This window comes from Felis catus, chromosome A2 (assembly GCF_018350175.1).
Source record: "Felis catus isolate Fca126 chromosome A2, F.catus_Fca126_mat1.0, whole genome shotgun sequence".
Lineage (NCBI taxonomy): Eukaryota > Metazoa > Chordata > Mammalia > Carnivora > Felidae > Felis > Felis catus.
This window is the reverse complement of record NC_058369.1, coordinates 26,335,652-26,358,163: the sequence shown is the minus strand read 5'-3', so window position 1 is coordinate 26,358,163 and position 22,512 is coordinate 26,335,652. Positions and strand designations below refer to the sequence as shown.

At 41.8% G+C, this 22,512-nt stretch overlaps 1 protein-coding gene across 19 annotated transcripts in view; it reads right to left on the bottom strand.

Moving 5' to 3' along the window:
• Positions 1 to 22,512, bottom strand: part of PXK (PX domain containing serine/threonine kinase like) — a 74,223-nt gene that overhangs the window by 20,884 nt on the left and 30,827 nt on the right. For 17 of the 19 annotated variants that reach the window (XM_023249884.2, XM_023249885.2, XM_023249870.2 and 14 more), the window contains exons 4-12: positions 18,181 to 18,367; positions 10,754 to 10,831; positions 10,150 to 10,223; positions 9,513 to 9,587; positions 6,452 to 6,556; positions 5,791 to 5,892; positions 4,164 to 4,325; positions 3,613 to 3,730; positions 2,280 to 2,358 (exon numbers count right to left, since the gene is read on the bottom strand). In XM_023249884.2, the coding sequence (XP_023105652.1) occupies positions 2,280 to 2,358; positions 3,613 to 3,730; positions 4,164 to 4,325; positions 5,791 to 5,892; positions 6,452 to 6,556; positions 9,513 to 9,587; positions 10,150 to 10,223; positions 10,754 to 10,831; positions 18,181 to 18,367 (980 nt within the window). The remainder of the gene's footprint in view (positions 1 to 2,279; positions 2,359 to 3,612; positions 3,731 to 4,163; positions 4,326 to 5,790; positions 5,893 to 6,451; positions 6,557 to 9,512; positions 9,588 to 10,149; positions 10,224 to 10,753; positions 10,832 to 18,180; positions 18,368 to 22,512) is intronic. The other 2 variants (XM_023249872.2, XM_019823480.3) reach the window with 2 other exon arrangements.

The following is a 22,512-nucleotide window of genomic DNA, read 5'->3' as shown; positions in this document are numbered from 1 at the left end:
AAAAAAAATCAGTTTTGCAAATCCTTATATTATTATTTCATTATATTACTATATTTATTATATTGCAAATAATGTACACAGTAGATATTGCTGAACAGAAGAACCAATTTCCCACCCCCGCCCCCACCTTTTTTTAAACACCAGAGGAGGATAAAACTCTTTCTCTCTCCCCCTTTCCTTCTTTCCCCTGTTTACTCTCTCCCTAAAAATAAAATAAATAAGTCTTTTTAAAATATTGTGTTACTAAAAACAACAGCATGAGGAATTCTGAACTGCTTTGACTAAAACAGTTGGGAGAATTTAAATGGCTGCTTGGACAGTGCCCAAAAGGCTGTACGTGATTCTTTCCTTGAGGAGTCTCCCCTTTTCTAAAAAACAGGAAGTATGTCACAAGTAGAAATGACACTGTTAACTTTTCCCCACAGTGCTCCTGGGGTGGCTCTGGAGGTGGAGACATAACTCTCCTGTCCAGGCCACAGGTCCATTTACTTCCAGAAAACATGTTTTAACTGAACATAGCTCACGCCTCTTCATATATTCAAGTATTCTTCGCAAGGCTGAAGGCCACACGGTAGAAAGACTTAAGTGAGGAAAAAGCAATTTGGATTCACTTTAGCACTGGAAGACGGGGTGGAGAATGGAAGAGCTTCGGGGGGCGGAAGGGGGGCTGCAAATGCAAACCCAAGTAAATCAACATGGATACGGGCTGTTCCCTAACCACAAATGCATTTTCCTCTACCAGTTTGTGTGAAAATTATTTTATTTCCCTAACTGGATCTATTCTTCTGTATTCACATTGCTGTTAAAGGAGGATGCTTGGGAGAGGGACATGCCAGTGTCAGCATAACTTTAATATGTCACATCCTCAGGGCAAGGGCTTGGGCTGCTTGCCTCAGCACCAGCTTCCTTGGGGCCTAGGACGGCACCTGAGCTATAGCAGACCCTCTCTAAACACGAGGAACCTGAACTTACCACAACCTCCTCTGAGTTCTGGCTGTATGTACTTCCAGCTAAGTCCCGCCCTGTTCCTCACATTATTGTTTCCTGAGTACATGTGTTCTACAGCAAGCTGGTACAGACAAAGCACTGGGCACACTGCATGGCATGGCATGTTCACAAAAGATAAGCTGAACCAGTATTAATCATAATGAACATTTGAAAAGCACTTATTGGGGTGCCTGGGAGGCTCAGTCAGTTAAATGTCCGACTCTTGATTTCAGGTCAGGACATGACCTCACAGTTCGTGGGTTCAAGCCCCAAGTCGGGCTCTGAGCTGACAAGGCTGAACCTGCTTGGGATTCTCTCTCTCTTTCTCTGCCCCTCTCCTACTCACATGTTCTCTCTCTTTCACTCTCAAAATAAATAAATCAACTTTAAAAAAAAAAAAGAGAGAGAGAACTCCTTTAAAAATAAAATAAAATAAAAAGCACTTATTAAGTACCTGGCACTTTATCAGGAATCATCTCATTAAATCCTCCCAATAACCTTCTGAGGTGGGTCCTATTATCATCCTCATTTTACAGATAAGGAAACTCAGCTTCTAGACAGGAAACCTGCCAAAGGTCACCCAGGTAGAAGTGGTGAAGCTAGGTCCACCCCCATAACCCTTAGAGGTTATGTCTAAGCCTCAGACACATTCTACTTAACCACCTGCTGCCTCTCTAAGAAGGGATAGAAAATATACTGAGAGGCAAGGCCCCAAAGTACTATTTCAATTGTCTTGCTTAACTATTCATAACCCAGTTTAAGGGAGAATGCCTTCTGAGCTCTAAGCCCCTAGCACAAGGCCTGGTACATGTCAGATGTTTAATAAATGTTACTCAGGGAGCAAAGGAACAAACAAGTGCATGGGAGGCAAGAAACGTGCTACCCTCCTCTTAGAGTTGGATCCACTGAGGCCTATGACTTGTGAACCAGTCACAGCTGAGGGCCAACTGGTGTGCTGAAACAGGGCCATAAAGGACAGCGCTTGAGCAAGCCCTCTGTCAGGATTTCCTAGGTGGGGGATGCCATATGTACACACACACACAATGCTAACACCGACAGGGAGAGACACGTGTGAGAGTGTGGACATCAAAGCAGAGCCATCAGACTATGGTAGCAGAGAGGTCACGAGGAAAGGTCATGATATCATGCTGCAAGTGACCAACAGCAAGCAGGTCACTCTAACTCTGCAAGGACCACGATTGGGTATTTACTATGGTACCAAGCACCTGGGTTAGTAGGCTGGCGTTTGACATAGTTATGAAGATTACAACCAAGGCATATGATTGACTTACGGCATCTGTAAGAGCCGGGAGACGGTAGGCATGCCATTTTTACAGGCTTCACAAGACAGCGTAGACTCCAACACGGCCACTTGAAATGAACAGATACACATTTTAGTTCCACAGAACATGCTGGCAAATCCACTTGGTGATGAAAAGTTTGACACCACTTCGCAACAACTGTCTGCAGGCTGATCAGGATGGTGTCAAAACTCTTCACGCACAGACAGATGGCATACACGGGGGAGGGGGATGTTGGCACCATGGATGTTACCGATGACTCAAAATAAATGGTTCAGAAACCACATGCTGACAGAAAGCTAAATATATCTCAAAGATAATTGGAGGAAGGACTCAAGATATCATTCATAAAAGTGTTTGCTCTCTTAAAAGAGAAGTAAACACCACACAGAAAGTTCTGAACTTGAAAGACATTTTGCTGCTTGTGTGCCTTTAATCAAAACCAGCACACAAAATGCCAACTGTTGATACCTCATCATCCAACACCTTGGATGATATATAAACAAAAGCAGCCAGACTTTTCTACTCACAGGTCACTGTTGAGTTTCAGCTGTTCAAACTCAACACAAAGTCGTCTCAGGGCCTGTTCTTTTGAACCACCTCATTTGACACAGAACTAGCACTTGGTGGAGGCTTAGCTTGCAGATCTTGAAGACTTGGGGGTGCAGGAGCTACCCTGCCCTCCCTTCTCAGTGCTCTAGCAGTGAGTTCTGAGCTGGCCGTGGAGGGCATGAAAGGGTCCCTGGATGAGTGTGCATCAGTTCCTACATCCCTCTCCCAAAGGTGTCTCCCACCTGGCCTCGGACTCTCCTCGGTCCCCTCAGTAATGCTGGAAGAACTCCTGGATCCAATTTTCCAGGCATCTACCTGCCTACCCCTCCTCACGCTCGTCCTGCCAGGCTTTTATTTATAAGAGGCCCAGCCCCTGGTTCTCTTGTTCCCTGCAGGTCCCACTTCGGCCTCAGTCTGGCTCCCAACACCTGCCCTAGTCGAAAGGCTGCCTTCAATTTGCCTGCTCCTGGTTTCTGCTTTTCTATCAGACTCAGTCCAGCCATACTTCTTTTTACAACCTATTTTCAAAATTCTAAAAACAGTTACAAAACATCTCCTGAGGTTTCAGATAGCCTGACAAATGGACAAGCCATCTGAATTTTTAGTGAAGTGCATGTAAATAAATTGCTCAGACTTTGTTGACTTTTAAATTGGATTTGATTGACTGTGGAGCATGCCAACTTCCTCTGGGTCCTTCCTGGACTCTGGAAAGGGGGTGAGTAACTCTGCAGACTACCAGCGCCCAGAAGACTCCTTCAAACCCCATACTAACCCACAGCCATAGACGGTGCAGGAGGGAAGGAGTCTACAGGCACTGAGTCTGGCGGTCGTCCATAAGTCATTTCATACAGTAAGTGGCCAAAGCAGTGGACGTCCACACTTTCCAATGTCTGTGGAAGACAAGACAGCAGCAGCGTGGTCATCCTTCAGTTTGGGTTTGTGAATTCCAATGCTCCTTTCCTACACTTCCACTGAGAAACATGGCCCAGGGGCAACTCCACCCACAACTGGTAGTGAAAACACAACTCCAAAGCCTTTTGCAAAAGCTCACAAGGCATTACTTTGACTCAAGATCTTGGTCCTACTCCACTGTTTTCCAGTCAGTGATTCTACATCTCTCCATGTCCCATCTACCATTTCAACAAGGCTCTTGGAGGTACAGTGATGTTCTGTAGGAGGAAGAGGGCTAAGAGGCATGGCCTACCCTGCCTGTACCTCTCACTGCTTAGTGCATATTTCTTACATGGGCAGATCATGGGTCCTGCATGGGGGCAATTTATACCAAAAAATGAACTTTCTGTTTTGTTACTTTTAGCAACTTACATTGATTTTCCTGAACTGTGAGAAATAGGATCGGTAGAAGGAAGGAAGGCCCAATAAAGAATTCTCAAGGTCTAGCAGCCGGCAAGTGTCACCATCTAGCATCACATTGGAGGCATGCAGATGCCCATAAGGGAATCCCTTGTCATGTAGAAACTTTAGTACCTATTAAAAAATATGTATAGGTTACATTTTCTCCCCCAATTCATTCAGCTATGAGACAGGTTAAATTTGTATTTTAAGTCAATACATTGTGAAACAAAACCAAAGAGGTCACTGAGGAGATTCCTAAAGAAAAATGCCACTTCCATCCATTTCTTTGGAGAAGGGGATGATGCTGAATGCTTTCCAGATATGAGACACAACAATAAGCTCCCTCATTTCCAAACAACAGAGGAGCAGTCTGCATGTACTTGGGGTTAACACCTTTGGTGCCAAAAAGCTCTACTTTAAGCACTTTCTGATCTCAACGGGCCAGCTCTTTTCAGGCCACAGTCTTGATCCTCCTGCACAGATGAGTAAAGCTATCATGTCAGGGCATCGGCCAAAGTTATTCAGGAAAAGAGGTTGAGCTGAAGACATCTCTAGACCAATCTCTTCTCAGAATATACTGGGCTGTTTATTAACAGAAACATATGACCGGCTCCCACAGAAAGAAGCAAACTTTTCCTGCCATTTAATAAACAGTGGCTCATCCAGTAATCCAGATCCCTAGATAAACCCCCACAAAGACCTTGTGAACTAGAGCAGTGCTAGCCAAAGGGGGTGCCCAGGGCAATCTACTGAGGACTGGAAGAAAATGATACAACTTCTCCCTTTTCCCTTCCTTCCTTCCTTCCTTCCTTCCTTCCTTCCTTCCTTCCTTCCTTCCTTCCTTCGGAGCACGCACGCATGTCAGCAGGGTTGGGGCAGAGAGAGGGAGAAAGAATCCCAAGCAGGCTCTGTACTGTCACCATGGAGCCTGACACAGGGTTCAAACCCACAAACTGTGAGATCATGACCTGAGCCAAAATCAAGAGTCAGACCACTCAGCCACTCAGGTGCCACTTTAACTTCTCCTTCTTCTTGTTTTGTTTTTAATCTCCTTCTTTCCTAACTTACAATGTACAACATATATTAGTAGTAGGGTACGCATATAATAGTTAAATATATGTAACATCGGCGGGGGGGTGGGGTGGGGTTATGTTTAAATTATTTTCACTGATAGGGTCTCACAATCCAAGGAGCCTGGAGAACACTGATGTAGAAAGAAAACGGGAAAGCCTTTTCATGCTAGTTACACTTATGCAAGGGAGCCATACGGTTACATCTTGACAAAACAAAACCAACAATATTGGCACAAAGATAAAGATCAACCAAACATAACACAAAAGTTGGTATCTGCACAGTAAAGTTCTTAAAAATCAGACACTAAATTCCAATAGCTAAGCTTTGGTAATTTTGTAGATCTAAACTGCTGTCTTAGGTCTGAAATATTTGCTTTTTGGGATAAAATGGGACAATGCCATCAGTTTATAAGTGATCAGACAACTTAAACTATTTTGGATGTTGCCTAAGAACTTTCCCAAAAGAATACAGTAAACTGGATGAAATTCCAATGCAGCTTAAACAAATATTAAATACCTCTTACCTCTAATATTTGCCGCCCATATGTTTTTATTTGCTGGAGTTCAAGGCCCTGGATCTTCTTAGGGTTGCAGTACTTCTTTAGGAATGGGTCTTTTGGTTTTGCCTTTGGAAAAGAACAAAGAGCACATAAGAAAGCAGCAGAGGGTTTACATTCTGCACACAGCCTCCTGGAACAGGGAGGAGTCTGAGCAGCTGGTGGTGCCTGATGAGATCAGCTCACAGGAGGTGGTTTTTTAAAATACAAGGGTCTGTACAGTTGATAGAAAGAAGCTGACCTGGGTTCCATCCCTTCTCTAGTCCAGTGAAGATCAAACAGGTCTTGACCTTGGCAGGCCCCAAAGTCCTATTTTCCAACTTTCCTGAGATACTGCAGTATTGCTTTCTTAAGTGAAAGACACAAACTTCAAAACTGACCTAAGAAAGCAGCCTACAATGTAATGGACCTAAGCATTGTGTGTCCAACCTTCTTCCATGTGGGGAAAGGAATGCTCTTTAACCAGACTGGGTAGTTTTATTGTTAAAGTCAAAATAGATTCCAAATAAAATCAAAATTAAAATAAAGCCCCCAGGGCCTAACTTCTGGAAACTTAAAGATCAAGTATCAACAACAGGTTCTGAAGGGACTTGAGAAAGTCCTTATGACCATGAACTTGCACAAGTACCTTGTAGATCAGGTCCTTCAAAGTTCCTTTTTCATTAAACATCCTAATAAGCAATGCTGAGGATTCATTAGCTGTGGCAAAGGTGACCCGATAGATGTAAGGGTGCTGCCAAAACAAGAAAGAAATTCACGATTATTCACATCAGTGTCTAGGTCCTTTGAGATAAGAATCTGGTTACATAGAGACAAGTACCATTTCAGCTGTGTAGTTGCACATAAATGTGGGGATGTCCCTGAACACATGGCATTTTCTTACAAGATGATCAACTAGCACCTCGTTCTTTATTTTTTTAAATGTTTATTTGGAGAGAGACAGAGCGTGAGGGGAGAGGGGCAGAGAGAGGGGGAGAGTGAAAATCCCAAGTAGGCTCCCCGCTGTCAGCACGGAGTCCCATGCAGGGCTCGATCTCACCCCAAGCCGAAATCAAGAGTCAGACACTTAAGCGACTGAGCCATGCAGGTGTACCTGGTTCTTTAGATGAGAGAAGGAACATAAACAAAGGGAGGTGGCTAACCAGCACGGTGAGCTCTACATGTGAAGGTACCTGCCTGGGTATGCACATTCTCAGAACCCAGGCAAAAGGGTGGAAGAAAGAGAAAGTCTGAGTTTGGGGGACAGTGGTTTTAATATTCTGCTGCTGTAAACTGGTAAAGACTATAGCCAAATCCTAGAACAGCCAAGTGAGGACCAGGGTAAATGTGTCTTTATTCACAGCTTTGCCTAACATTTTCACACTGCTGTTCGGTACCACGCCAGGGAATGTAAAAGCCAGAAAACAAGCAAAAGCAGCATCCTTTGGCATCTTAAGCCCTTATCAAAAGCAGCTTGCAAGAACCTTCCGATCCTTCTACTGGAGTGTGCAATATGACGATTCACAGGGTATTCCTGAGATGGGGACACTGAGTCAACCAAGTGGGGTGAAGAGTGAGACAAATTATTTAATGACTGAAAGGAAAGTCCTCGTATGACCTGGAATTTTGGTTACATGAACAAAGTGGCTTCAGACAGATATTACAATATCCATTAGCTCAAAGGAATAACATTAAAACTTAAACCCTTAGGAGCTGAGCTGAGCTGTGCAAGGAATCGGGAGGCAGGAGTTGAGTGGGGTGGGGATGGAAGGGTATGTCCAAAAAATACAGTAACTGATCATGAAGTTTCTCCTGATCATCACATCAAAATGATTGATGTTGACACTCTAACAGCTTTATTGAAATATAACCGCACATACCATTAAAATTCATCTATTTACAGTGCACAAGTCAATGGTTTTCAGTATATTCAGAGCTGTACAAACTACCACACAACCTAATTTTAGAACATTTTCATCACCCCAAAAAGGAACCCAATGAATAAAATAAAAATCTTTGAGTCCATACGATATAAACAGAGGGGAGAATAGGAAGCTCTTCCTTAGAGTGCCAACTCATAAACCTAAGAAGAATGATGAAGTTGGAAAATCTCAATGAGGCTAAAACTAGTGGATTTGGTAACAACAGGATATTTATACAGTCTCAAAATATCTCCTTTATTAATTCTTATCATCTTATGAAAATAATTAAGGATGGGTACAAATGTTTAGCCTGAATTGTTCACTGTGGCTTTTTTTTTTTTTTAAATAAGAACAAAAAACTGGAAGTGGTCCAAATGTCTAGTATAAGATTAGCTGAATAAACTGAAGTAAAGCCAACGACAATTCTATGGAGCCAGAATAATGATGTTATACTATATGTATTCAACATAAAAGATGCGCATGGTATACCATTAACCAAAAAATCAGGTTTTAAAATAGTATGTATATAATTTTTCAAAAATAACCATATAAAGCTCTAGAAAAGCAACAACTACACATTTTGGTTCATGCTTCTGGTTGGTTGGGATTACGAGTTTTATTTTATTTTTGCTTTTCCATGTTTTCTGACTTTCCACAATTTTAATATGCACCACTTATCTGTACTACCTCCTTTTAAAAAACCACAACCATTAAAAGAAATTTGGAGGGGCGTCTGGGTGGCTCAGTTGGTTAAGTGTCCAACTTCGGCTCAAGTCGTCGTGATCTCACAGTTCATGGGTTCAAGCCCTGCCTGAGGCTCTGTGCTGACAGCTCAGAACCTAGAGCCTGCTTCGGATTCTGTGACTCCATCTCTCCCTCTGCCCCTCCCCTGTTCGTGTATTCATTCTCTAAATAAATAAATAAATAAATAAATAAATAAATAAATGTATGTTGAAAACCAAAATTAAAAAAAAAAAAATGGAATTGAATGCTGAGAGCCTGTGTCACACAACTAATCGCACTCAAAGACCACAGCATTTTTCTTGGCTACATATCACACTTCATTAAAAGCTTGGTTTTGCTAGCCTGACAAGACCTTCTATCTTCAAAAACGAACTTGCCAACCCAACTAGACAGGTCAGCATAATTGTGCTCATGAATGACTCAGTCTAGGGTCCTACATCCTCATGCAGACCACAGATAAAGAACATCAATACTAACTCAATTTTCTGGCCAGATTAGTCTTTTCCTGAAGACATTCTGCATATATTCTGAAACATATTGATGTGTTTTTTTCCACTAAAGGCCTTGGATCAAAATGTACATTAGTATAAACAATACCAGGCACTCCTAAAGGCCAACTATTTGGCCTGTGAGAATAGTGACTCAGCCAGCGAAAGAGCTCTTGTGCTTCCCCGTACCCAGCCTATCTAAATCTATATTAGTTCTGTTTTCTCAGGCTAGAAACAGATCTTTCAATTCCATGGATATAAGCATCCTCATCAAGAACAAAGTGGGTGCTTTCCTACTCTGACATTTGTTTAAAACACACATAACCATTTAAATTATCATGTTTCATGGTTTGTGTAGATGTCACGAATGCCATTTAAATGGCCTCTGAACTATGGGAGTAACCCTGAACAATTTCAGTCTGAACTAAAATCCACTCTACCTCTCCATTCCGTTGAGCCTACAGAGTATTTCCAGCTCATCTGTCCATGGTCACCTACAAGAAAACACTGTGAATCTGTCATCAGTACATAGAATAATAGAAGGGCTTGTACTCACCAAACAGGAAGGCAGAAGTTTGATTAGACACTGAAAATCTTTATCTGACAGATACTTGTCAGGACCAAGGTCAGCCTGAAAACATGGGGGGAAATATTAGGGTGTTGCCTTAGTAATCAAAAGAAAAATTCCTTGTTACTCTTTCCCTTTTTTCATTTGCCCAAATATATGACTGTAAACCAAAGATGAAAACCACACTAAGTCTTGTTGCCTCAAGGCTTTTCTGGAGAGGTAGAATATAAACATATATGTACCAGGATTTAACTACACTCTTATCAAATTCCATTAACCAAATCACTAGAACTCCCAAAGTGAGAGATATAACATAAAGTAATGTTCAAGTATGTCTTCCTTAAAACAAACTGCAAAATTGCCAATCCTAAAGAGGCTCCAGAAATATTTTAAGCTGTTCCTGTTTCTTTCCAGATGTTTACTAGTTGATCAGATAATATCACATCCATATAACCAAATGAATAAGCAAAGTGACTCAAAATGACTCTCTTTTGTTGTGGGACTGAAGAGGCCTTATACATCATTCAGGAGCACAGTACAGTTTCTTAATTCTCTTTTCCAATATCTGCTTTCATAAACCCAGCTAAAGTCCCTGAAATGAGACTGAAGCAAAAAACCGGCTTACCCAGCTTAACACTAGCCGTTCCTTTGGCTGATTTTTAATCTTCATCAAGAAATATTTCTTCCTTATTCTCCAACCTGCCATAAAATCAGAGATGTATTTATAGCATATCATTTTTACACCAACAGAAATATCACCAACTAAAGAATAATAAAACTTAAGTTTGGTAATACTATCCACAGTAACACAGGCACCAGCAAAATGACCATTTGGTAATGTTGACATGGGAAAGACTGTACTTAAGAAAAGCAAAACAAAACAAAAAGTCCAGAAACCCCACCAAAAAAACACCAAAAACAACGGCAAAGAAACTATTCTATTCACGGGAATAGAAAAACTTCAGTTAAAGTTTAGTGAGAAAGAGTGACGGCAAATGAATGAGGGCCCTAAAAGTACACAGTACTACCCTCCAAACCCTCAGGTAGTGCTTTACCCAAGATTCATGAAGTATAAAAATTATGGGCTGCACCTCCAGGCAGTCAGAAAGCAAAAAGAAAAAGAAATCACCTGCATTTAAGAGCTTTCTCAGGATACAGATAGGAAAGTGTGACAAAGAGTCCAGTTCTGTGACCTGTATTAACAGACTAGACATATGCCAGTTTCTCACCTATGTCTTTCAACGGTTCTACCACCTCCCACTTTGGTTCTGATCGGAAGAACATGGAAACTTGCTGTAAGGCAATCTCTGCAAAGACATTTTAGAAACTCATCAGGCAAACCTATCATGAAAGTACCATATGCTTAAGATCTTATTCTAGCAAATGAAATCCTTATGGTCTATGACCTTCTTAAAAAACTTAATTAAAAAAAATCTGCAGATATAACTGCAATGTAGGATTCTAGATTGGATCCTGGAACAGAAAAAGGACACTAGTGGAAAAACTAGTGAAATCTGCATAGAATCTGTAGTTAATAGTAATGCACCAATGTTGATTTCTTAGTTTTGATAACTGTGCCATGGTCATGTAAGATGGGGAAATTCGGTGAGGGGTGGTATATGGAAACTCTCTGTACTCTATAAGTCTAAAATTATTCCAAAGTAAAAAGTTTATTAAAAAGAGTAATTATTAATGATACAAAAAAATGCATAGATATTTTTTAAACTGAAAGATCTAAAATACCTAAACTAGTTAGCATAAGCCAGGACTTCATTATATGCACCAGGCCACAACCCAAGCACAAAATTCAAAATGTGATCTGAGGTCAGCTCAGAACAGTCTTTATGTTGCTCCAAGTGATATTTATCCTGTCTTCATTCCTCATGGAATTACAGCTTTCACCAACAAAGAAGCGATTAGCCTTAAATATATATTGGAAATAAAAGCCAGTGTTTTAGAAAAACATCTATGTACAGCAACAACACAGTTCTATTGTGGGAAGTTACCATACCCCTGTTTACTGGAAAAATAATCCATCCTTCTTTTGTGTTCATGTATCGTAAGAACGTTTCCCCCTTTTAAGAAGACAATGAGAAGAGGAAGTTCTTTAACGTTCACTGTATTAAGAAATTATCAGAACAACTGTGCCTTTTTACATTTCCTGCAAAAAGCAACATCTGTAATTTGCTATTTTCCCTCAATGCAATGAGAAAATGAAGCCACTCTAGATCCCTGAAAGCAAACAGCAACACTGCAAGTTCACTGTGGAATTTCACCTCCACCTAGCATGAATGACATTCCAGGCACACTGGTGAGGAATAAGAGATTCGGCAAAAATGCTCTCCATATGTCAGAATGACCTAGTCTGGAATTACCATGCCAAGCACTTGGCAAACAATGTCATATATTTTACGGCATATTATGAGTTAAGAGATTCGGGGAAGGGGTGCCTGGGTGGCACAGTCGGTTAAGCGTCCAACTTCAGCCAGATCACGATCTCGCGGTCCGTGAGTTCGAGCCCCGCGTCAGGCTCTGGGCTGATGGCTCGGAGCCTGGAGCCTGTTTCCGATACTGTGTCTCCCTCTCTCTCTGCCCCTCCCCTGTTCATGCTCTGTCTCTCTCTGTCCCAAAAATAAATAAACGTGGAAAAAAAAAATTTAAAAAAAAAAAGAGATTCGGGGAAGAAAACAATCGACTCGTTTAGTGACTCGATACATAAAGTGTTGATGCTATCCACACAGAAGAAAACAAGACATGATCAAATACAAAACTGACTCCACCTACATTTGTTCTAACTACCCCAAAGCGACAAACCATCTGGAGGGACTGAGTATGGCAGAAGCATATAAAATTTTCATAATCAACACTGGGACCTCTGTACCTCCTCTATAATTAATGTTGATAAAAATGTTTTAGCATTTCCAAAACAACTTGAATGTAAACAATCGTAAAACAACTTCAACATAACTTAAAAACACATTGTTTTCAGTGAAAATCATCAACTTTGAGAAGGATCATGAAAAATAATTTTCTAAATGCAGTACAATGTGATTCTAAGAGCTGTAAAGGACAGTTCATTCACAACCAACAGTGACTCATAATTTCCCGCAAAATCCTTATTCAACATTTATCGTATGCTACTACGTACCACATGTTGTTCTAGGAATGGGGGAAATAGCTGTCAACAAACAGAACGTGCTGAATTTGTTACTGATAAATTAAGGACTGGAAAACTGATTTTTTTTTTTTTTTACCTTAGAGAATCAGGAAATTGCAGAAAGGACATTTTCTTTCCCTTGAACTATGACTTATTGTGAAGCAAATCACATACCTACACTTTCAGTATGAATCCCCTCCCTCCCCAGATTCAGCCAACACACTTCAATCGTAAGCATCTACTCCTCTGCTTAGAAACATTTACTAGCACACCATTTCCTAACAAAATCAAGGCCAAGCTTCTAAATCTAGTGTTAACTCAGCTCTGGCTTTAACTTGTCTTTCTGTCTTTACCCCTCCACAACATGTGGTACCTAGGTTTGCCTGCCTTGACCCCCAGAAGACTGCCTGACCCCACCCCTCTGCATTTTCCATTCCTGTCCTTCAAGGGTCAACCCAAATCTGCTGCTCCCCTAGCCAGGTCTCCCTGGGCCCTCCATCCTCTGTACATTCCCAGAGCTACAAGTGTCCTTCTCCTATGGGATTCACCGTGGACTGTCCTGAGGTATGGCTACTCTCTTCCATTAGACTGTGAACTCCAGCTGGAAGGCTATGTCTTAGTGTGGGCAAAAGCCCACAGCTACATGGAAATATTTTTTTCTCTCCTGGAGCACTGGCCCTTGCCTCTGGCCTGGCAAACTTCTACTTATCCTTAGATCTCCACGTAGGTATCAACTTCTCTGGAAGCCTTCCTCCACCTTCAGATCTGGATCATCTGCCCCTCTACCCCTACCCTCAAGGTGCTGCTCCATGTCTACTCTGCCACAGCCTTCACCTGTCAATCTCCCTGCAGAAGTGCCTTGGGGTGCGGGTAGGGGACTATATTTTGCTCAATGCTGTATTTGTAGCACCTGACACAGAGTAGGCACTCAATAAATATTCCATAAAGCAAGAACTAAGAGTTCAACATGTGTTCAATGGATGTGGATGCTCTCTCCCATTAGAACACTAAATCCACGAAATGAAAGGCATCTGCTCTCTTACTTCTTGAACACTGACTGACACCTGGGGAAAAACTGCATGCTCAGGAAATGCTGATAAACCAGCCCCAGGCAGGAAATGCACAACAATGCCTTCAGGCCCATCCTGTGCTTCCCACAGAGCTCTGACTTCTCAGCTCAGAATATACCAGTTGCCCCCAGTATGTGCAATCTCTGAGCTCCTAGATCCCAGCTCCATGATGATTATAGGGAACAGCCTCCTCCAGCCCAGCAGCTGGGCTCCAGATCCCCCATCTACTACAGCAGGAGTAGTAGAGGGGGTCTACAGCAGGAGTAGATGTGTGGAGGTCTGCACAGCGGACTGCGGCCTACAACCTCCCAAAGCATCCTGCTCTCGTTCTGAACACAATCCACACCCCCACTTGGGCCCACTACTGCCTGACTTACTCACAGGGTTCCTGGGTAGAAGAGGGCCTGTCCACTTCCTGTCCACTCCCCTTTCCCCTCTTCTTGTTTTATACATCAGGACCTGAGGTTCACAGAGGGGAAATGCTATAAAGCTGTCACCGGGATCCAAGCTCCTCATCTCTGGTACAAGTGACTTTTGCATGGACATTAAAAATGGACATTAAAAATCCCCTATTCTGAGGAGGTTTGAGGTCTGAAGCAGGAAGATGGCTACACTGCACTGAGGCTTTAAAAAATGTTTTTTAATGTTTATTTATTTTTGAGAGAGAGACAGAGACAAAGCACGAGCAAGGAAGGGGCAGAGAGAGAGAGACACAGAATTCAAAGCAGGTTCTAGGCACCCTACACGGGGCTCAAACTCGCAATCATGACCTGAGCTGAACTTAGATGCTTAACTGACTGAGCCACTCAGACAGGTTTTTAAATGATAGAAGCATAAGAGAGAGAGAGAGAGAGAGAGAGAGAGAGAGAGAGAGAGAGAGAGAGAAAGAAAGAGACAAAAAAGAAAGAGAAAAGAAAGAAAAAAGAGAAAAGAAGAAAGAAAAAGAAAGAAAGAAAGAAAGAAAGAAAAAAGAAAGAGAAAAGAAAGAAGAAAGAAAGAAAGAAAAGAAAGAAAGAAAGAAAGAAAGAAAGAAAGAAAGAAAGAAAAAGAAAGAAGAAAGAAAGAAAAGAAAAGAAGCATCTTGTTAGATGAATAAGGTGAGGTTTGTGTGGGGTGGGGCATGTGTGTGTGCGTTTTCCAATACAAGCCCCTAGTGACTGGGAAACACCTGTTTTCCCTATACATTGGCTGGCCCTCAATGAGACTTGGTAGTAACACAAATGGACACCTTTGGAATTTAAATAAAAAGTCAACAGGGGCACCTTGGTGGCTCAGATGGTTAAGTGTCCAATTTTGGCTCGGGTCATGATCTCACAGTTCATGGGTTCGAGCCTGCATAAGGCACTGCACTGACAGTGTGGAACCTGCTTGGGATTTTCTTTCCCTCACTCTCTGCCCCTCCCCTACTCACACTTTCTCTGTCAAAAATTAAATAAACTTAAAAAAAAACTGAAACAAAATACAAATGGGCATCTCATAACTCCCCCACAAGAGCACTAAGGACCTGTATTTCCTTGGTCATCTGGAGAACACCAGGAAAAGAAGGAAAAGATCAGCAATCCCAGGCTGGAGACCCAGCGAGAGAGGAGCAGCCACTGGTGCCCTGAAGCTCCTAGTTACCTACCACCTGGACACTGTTGTGGCATCAGAGTCCCCACTCCAACAAGGCATCTTCAACCTCAGAGCAAGAGACAGCAAGAGTGGCGTTGGTGACTTTGGCCACATGAATGCAGCATGCACATCCTGCTGAAGTGGAAAGGGGTGGTGACCACAGACCATTTGGAAAAGGATAAGAGGTGGAGACATTACCCAGATGAAAGGGGGAAGTGGCCCTGCTTCGAGAGGTGCCACATGGCGGAGGTATGCAGAGTGTCCTCAGGAACCACAGGCCATGCTTTGAGTTTCAGGAAGCCTGGACCAGTCCACCTGGCTTTCCAGGGACTGGCTGTCAAGCTGGTACAGAGGAGGCTGCCTGGGCTTCCCTTTTGAGGCTGCTAGTGGGTCAGCCTAGAGATAAGACAAGTTCTGACAGTTTCATTCAAAAGGGGCAATAAATCAGCATATGCTCTGCAAACAGCCTCCATCCCCTACTGTTTCATTCCAGGACTGTGCCGCCTTCTTGAGCACTTGGGTTCCGGTGGGAGTCTCTAGCAACCTTATTATACCTCTGCCCACATATGCTTTGGACTCCTGACTGTTCTGCCATACAGGGGGAAAGGAGAAAGATCAAGAAAAATAGTAGCATGTGAGGGGTACAGTAGTAGGAAATACAGGGATCAGATCATCTTCCAGGGGCAAAGCAGCATCTTAACTGGAAAACACACGTTGTATGCTTGTACAGTCATACGAATGTGCAGCCCTAGGTAAGGCCTTTCCTCTCAGGTGACCTCTCATCTATGAAATGAAAGGGTTGGTCTTGACATGCCTGCTCCAAATCTTTTCTAGCTCTGACCCCAGGTAATTCAATGTACTCCTGGTACAAGCTCCCTGCTCGTAGGGAGCGCATCTTCCTTGCACCTGCATCCCCGACACCCGGACCTGCACCCAGCACACAGCACAGGCAGAGCAGACAGTGAGAGCCTATGGGATGAACGGCATCATCATGTAGGCACTGCACCTTGATGCTTGCCCTCAGGAGCACATTAGCAGACACTCAGGAACTAAGTAGACAAACCAATGAACAGGGCTAGGTGAAGGCTGATTTGATAGCAGTCAATCCAGATGGTTTGCCATCTGACAATTTTGGGAATGATCGAGGTGAAGCATGGTGACTGAAAGCCATGAGAGATGCCACACTGAAAGAATCTAAGCTGTCCTGGGAGCCCCATCCTGTGATGTCTTTTCTCCTGTATGAACCAAAAAACAACTGGGGGAAGAATAAAAGCCTTGTAATAACTTAATGCTCAATTTTGTAACTTAGAGTAAATGTGAGTTTGAACTAAACTTTCCTTTATTGGCTGCATTCTAGAAAGGCATTTTTACCTCTGCAGGTACTTCCATGAGAAGAAAGGAGGTACATCAGAGGCTTCTCAGACTTTAATGTGCATGCAAATAACCTGGGGACCTTGTTAAAATCAGATCCTGATCTGTAGGTTTGGCATGGGGCCTGAATTCAGCATTTCTGACAAGGTCCCAGTGATGCCAGTGCTGTAGGTCAGAGGACCACACTGTGAGTAGCAAGGCCCAAGGGCTGTGGTTTTCAAACTCAGCTGCATATTGGAATTTCTTGGGGAGCTTTCCAAACCAGGAGCCCCCACCCCCATCTGTAGAGATTTTGATTTGATTGGCATGAGGGCAGCCTAGGCATCAGGATTTTTTTTAAAGCTCCCTGGATTGAGTTTATTATGTAGAAAAGTTTGGTACCTGACAGGCAGCCCTCTATTTCCCTCTCTCTGAAACAGGAATAAAAGTGCCTCCTTCTAATGACTTCAAAAGCAGTGTCTTGAGGACATGAAATGTAATGTGTGAACAATCTATTCTCTTAGCAAGGAAATCAGCTTATTAAAAATACCCAGAGTTCCATTGAGACTCTAAGCATGGGTCAGCTTTAACAGCTCAGTCAAATTCTAGTTTCTGGCTTGGTTCTACAACAGTTTCCATGGGTCTCTTCAAGGCCACCCCAAGGCATATTGAATATTTAATCACTCCTTCTGCTGACAACAGGCTTAGGTTATTGACGTTAGCTTTGTGTATAACTGGCACCCTCTCCACCTCAGTTCCCTGGTTGATTTGGGGAAAATTTGGAAGAGCTCCTTAGGCTTTGCACTGAGCAGGTCTCTGGGAACAACTGGGAAGACACAGAGAGGACCCTTCTGAACCACTCAGTTTAAAGTAATTCCCAGATAGGGCGCCTGACTGACTGGCTCAATCAGTTAAGCATCCGACTTCAGCTCAGGTCATGATCTCACAGTTCATGGGTTCGAGCCGCCCATCGGGCTCTGTGCTGACAGTGCAGAACCTGCTTGGGATCCTCTGCCTCCCTCTTTCTGCCCCTCCCTTACTTGAGCACACTCTCTCTCAAAATAAAATAAATAAACTTAAAAAAAAATAAAGTAATTCCCAGGAAAGTAGACATGCTATATACTGTAAGTACGAAAGGAGAGCCAATTAAAAATCAAATTAGGTTACTGTGGATTATTTACTTTCTGTTCTGCCAGGGAAGATAATAAAAGACTCCAAGTACACACACACAATAACTTCTCTTTCATATTCTTCTGTGCACACATTACACACATTTTAGAAGTAATTATTTTCTTCTTATACTCTTACAGTAAATTACAATCAGGCAAGTATTAGTAAAGGAATAATGCCCTATAACAAATGTACACGTGTCCCCGTTTGGAAGGAGAGTTTCTCCCACATGTCTTCTCCAGCAAAGAACAGTGCCTCTTTAGTCATGCAACCGTAGCTCGGAGACCCCTTTGCTTACCAGTGTAGTTTGCGGAATAGTTGTTTGGATCTAAAAACTTCTTAACCAGCTCACAATTAGACAAGACATGATTTGTGGTGATAACGTTGAGATAGTTCTGAAGACCTTTCTGCCTCTCAGCTATGAATTCACGATCCATGTTACCAATCAATTTTTTGGGAGGAAGAGGTAGACTTAGGCCTGCAATCTTTAATTAAAAGAGAAAAAGTATTATACTCATGCCATCCCCAAAGAAGATGCAATATCAGAATCCTGAGCCGCCATATTTCATTAAGATGTATCCTAATTTCAGAGGGATGATAAAATGTGAAAAACTGCAACTGAGAATTGATAAAATGCTGTATTAACCATAGAAACTTTAAAACTTTAAAAAAAGTGTTTTCTTTTTACCAAACATATACATGAATGTAATTTCAAGAGTCAAATAGTTTTTTTTTTTTTATTGTTAGCAGTCCCACGACACTCTCCCCTGACAAATACCTCTGCCAACAGGTGACCTAGCCATTCCCCGTTCCCCGAGACAGCCGCATCCAATTCTCTGAGCCAATCTTTTTGGTACAGGGGAAAATTCACTAGGAATTTTCATTTTTAGGCATTATCTATTAATTTCCCATTATGGATTAAGTTCTCTTTCACAATCCTAATCTCATCCCCTGCACAACCTATTCCTAATCCCTCCAATATAGTTATAATTTTTACTTAGTGCAATATCCCTGCTTACTTTAGGTTAAGTGATATTCACCTCTGAGCCAGAGAGCCATGCTTACTATTCCTTTTTATCAACTGGTCATTTCTGTTTGTTTGTTTGTTTGTTTGTTTGTTTTAGTTTTCTATTCAACTCCAAGCTCTCCATCTAAGCATCTTCTCAACATACTCAGATACAAAAATGCATCAATTCATCTTCTTGAAGAGTCCCTGCTCCAGGCAGGACTGGTGGTCCCCACTTCTGCTGCAGAACTGGCATCCTGGGACATCATGCTAGGGATGCTTTTGCCTTTCTCCCGTGAACCCCATTACTATATCCATACCTTCTTTTTTTGTAGAGAATCCCTGATTTTTGGTGGAGATACTCTCCGTCAGCTTCCTAAAAATGGTGCTGCAGAGGTCAATTATTTTGGAAAAGTTGCATGTATAAATGTCTTTATACTACCCTCACACTTGAATGACAGAGAATCTTGATGTGGAATTCTAAGTGGGAAATATTTGTTCTTCAGGATTTCTAAGAACTACTTCATTGTCTTCTAGCTTCCAGTGCTGCTGTTAACAGTAGATTCTTGCTGCCATTTTTGTTTTGTTTTGTTTTGTTTTGTTTTGTTTTGTTTCCCTGGAAGCTTTTAGGCTTTTCTCTTTGACTTGAGTTTGTGACATGCACGTGCCTCTCTGCAGGCTTATTTCTAGCCTCTGTACTGAGTATGTAGCCCTTTCTATCTGGAAACGAATATCCTTATGAATATCTTTGGTATTTTCTTGTATTAGGTCATTATTTCTTCCCCTCCATGCCCTTTGCTTTCTTTTTCTGGAACTCTTATTCCAGTGTTAGACATTCTGGACTGCTCCTCTATTCTTATCTCTTCACTCCTATTTTCCACTTTTGTTAAACAACCTTTTTTTTCCCTACTGAACAAATTTTGGGGGATATTTCCTGTATCTTGCGGCTCTTCTAAAGAGTTTTCATTTCTACTATTATCTTTTTTTAAGTACTCTTTTTTTTAACAGTATCCTGAATATAATGCAATTTCTTATCTCTGAGATTATAAAAAATAATTTTTTTTCTGAAGTAGCTGTAATGTTCCTCTTGCTGTATATATTCTGCCTACAAAAGTTTTTTTTTTTTTCTTTTTTTCCTGTTTGTTTTCATTGTTATCTTTCAAGTTAAAAGTGTTCCTTAGGAACCTGGCGATCCTGGGATGCCTGCTTATACTGAAGAGCACAGCAACAAAAGCTGACTAGAAGGGCTCAGTGAGTGGCTGGGACTTAACTGCTGTGGGCTTTATTTTAGCACGTGACCTCATTCAGCTGTTTCATTGGGAGAACCTGTGATCTCCATACCTTTAATTCTTTCTTCTTAGGTTGGGCAGATCCCCCTCCTCCCAAATCTTCCAGTCCCCTGCCTGGAGGGTCTAGGTCTGACCAATAATGTTCTGTGAGCTAAAAGGAAGAAGGTTTTTGGAAGGGGGCAAAGTTGGGGGTGAGAGGCAGTGCTGACATGTACTGTGTAATTATTTTTAACTGTGCCTGCATCCCCCAGTCCAATGTTCTACCCTTTCCAGATAATAAACTTCCAATCTTCTGCTGGAGGGAGAAGGGCAGCAGGTGTAAGTTGCTAGATGGGGGAAGATCTGGAGATCTGTTTCTTAAACATACTCTCAACTTCTGATTTCAGCTTGACCTTGCCCCCCACTGGAGGCAGCACCTTGTGCTAAACCTTTTGGAGGTTCTGCGGTGTAAACTGAGACACAATGAGGTTATCCATCTGCCTCCCAGCTCAGAATTCTGCCTTCCCATATCTACTTAATTAGCTCTCATCCACTGGATTTTCAGCTTCATATGTTTTGTTGTAGCTTTATCCTTTCCTATTCTATTTGTTCTCGACTGTGTGTGTGTGTGTGTGTGTGTGTGTGTGTGTGTGTGTGTGTGTAAGATCAACTTACTGCTGTTTTAGAGTGGCTTCAGAAGGAAGGAAAAGTAAATATAGGTGCTGAATCTATCATTTTCCAGATCCCTTAAAACTTTACAAGTCTATTTTTTATTTTATTTTTTAACGTTTATTTTTGAGAGAGAGACAGAGCACACGTGGGGTTGGGGTCAGGGGTGGGGGTGGGGGTGGCGCAAGGAGACAGAATCTGAAGCAGGCATCAGGCTCTGAGCTGTCAGCACAGAGCCTGATGTGAAGTTTGAACTCATGAGCCGTGAGATCATGACCTGAGCTGAAGCTGGGCACTTAACCAACTGAGCCACCCAGGTGCCCCATTAAGTCTATTTTTGAAACTTAACAAAGCATCACATTGGTATCTTAATTTAATGAGCAAAATCACTTTCAAAGAGCAGTGGTATTCTACACTTGAGCTTAGATTAGAGCAGCCCAAGTGACATGCATATTGATTGAGGGGAAAGTCTAAAGAGAAGAGCATCTTGAATTCAGACAAGGATGCAATGTAAACCACCCATGTGGGCAAACCTAACTTAGCCTGTGTATTTTTCAAACAACACTGAAGACCTTGAACTTGATATTGGACAAGATGAAAAGGTTGGCTGACAATCATAAATTGCCTATTTCTCCAACATAATTATGAAAATGTGTCAGAGCATACTTAGAATGAATTTTCTATCATGGCATAATTAGCTGCCAGCTAAGACACATAAATTTCAGGTCATTTTCCTCATTCATACAATTCAGCTTTACCTAATAGCAGTATCTTTATTAAAGCATACTTAAGAAGAAAGCACATCACTCAGCTAGTACACATCCAAGTGAATCACCTTATTATTACTGTTATTATTATTTTTGTTCTAGAGCATTGAGTAATATAATCAAAGGTACTACTAAAAACATAACTTTTTCTTTTAAAAACTTTTATTAAGTTGCAGAATATAATCTCAACAGCGTGTGTATGTGTGCGTGCGTGTGTGTGTGTGCATGTGTAAGTCCAGGGATATGGATTATGCATGCACCAAAAAAATGTCTAAAAGGACTGCCACTACCACCTTGAGAACAGCTAACTCAGATTGGGTTGGACAACCAATGTTTTCTATACTATGAAATGTTTACATTTCTCATTTTACTATTTTTTTCAATTAAAAAAAAAGAAAAACTCTTGCTTATAAAGCTGACCACTATACAGCAAGGATTCTTAAAAATTACCATAAACCAATATCTGCCCCTTCCCTTGCACTACCTGCCCAACATCTATCCAGCTGAATCCCACATGACTCATGACAGGAAGAGTCACATCTGACACCATCAGATTCAAACACCAACAGGGCTATTTTTCATTCATGGTGGGGATATGAAAATGAGTTTGATAAAGTATTTGTTTTGAACTTTTTGGCCTTCAAGCTTCCACCAATCTATTTGTTCAAGCTTAATTTCATTTTAGGAAAGAAAATGTATTGATCTGCCCCAGACATCCCATCAGGTCTTCCAAATCATCAGGTGAAACAAAGTGTTATTTGCCAACAGTTGGAATTACAGTATCCCTGCTATGCCAGTCTGCTGGATAGACTAGAGGTTTTTTCCTACTCTTCCTTAACATCTCACAATAACTATTTCTACAAGCATTAGAAGTATGCAATATGTGTGTTATTTTAAAATCTTGCCTTTCAAAAAAGATT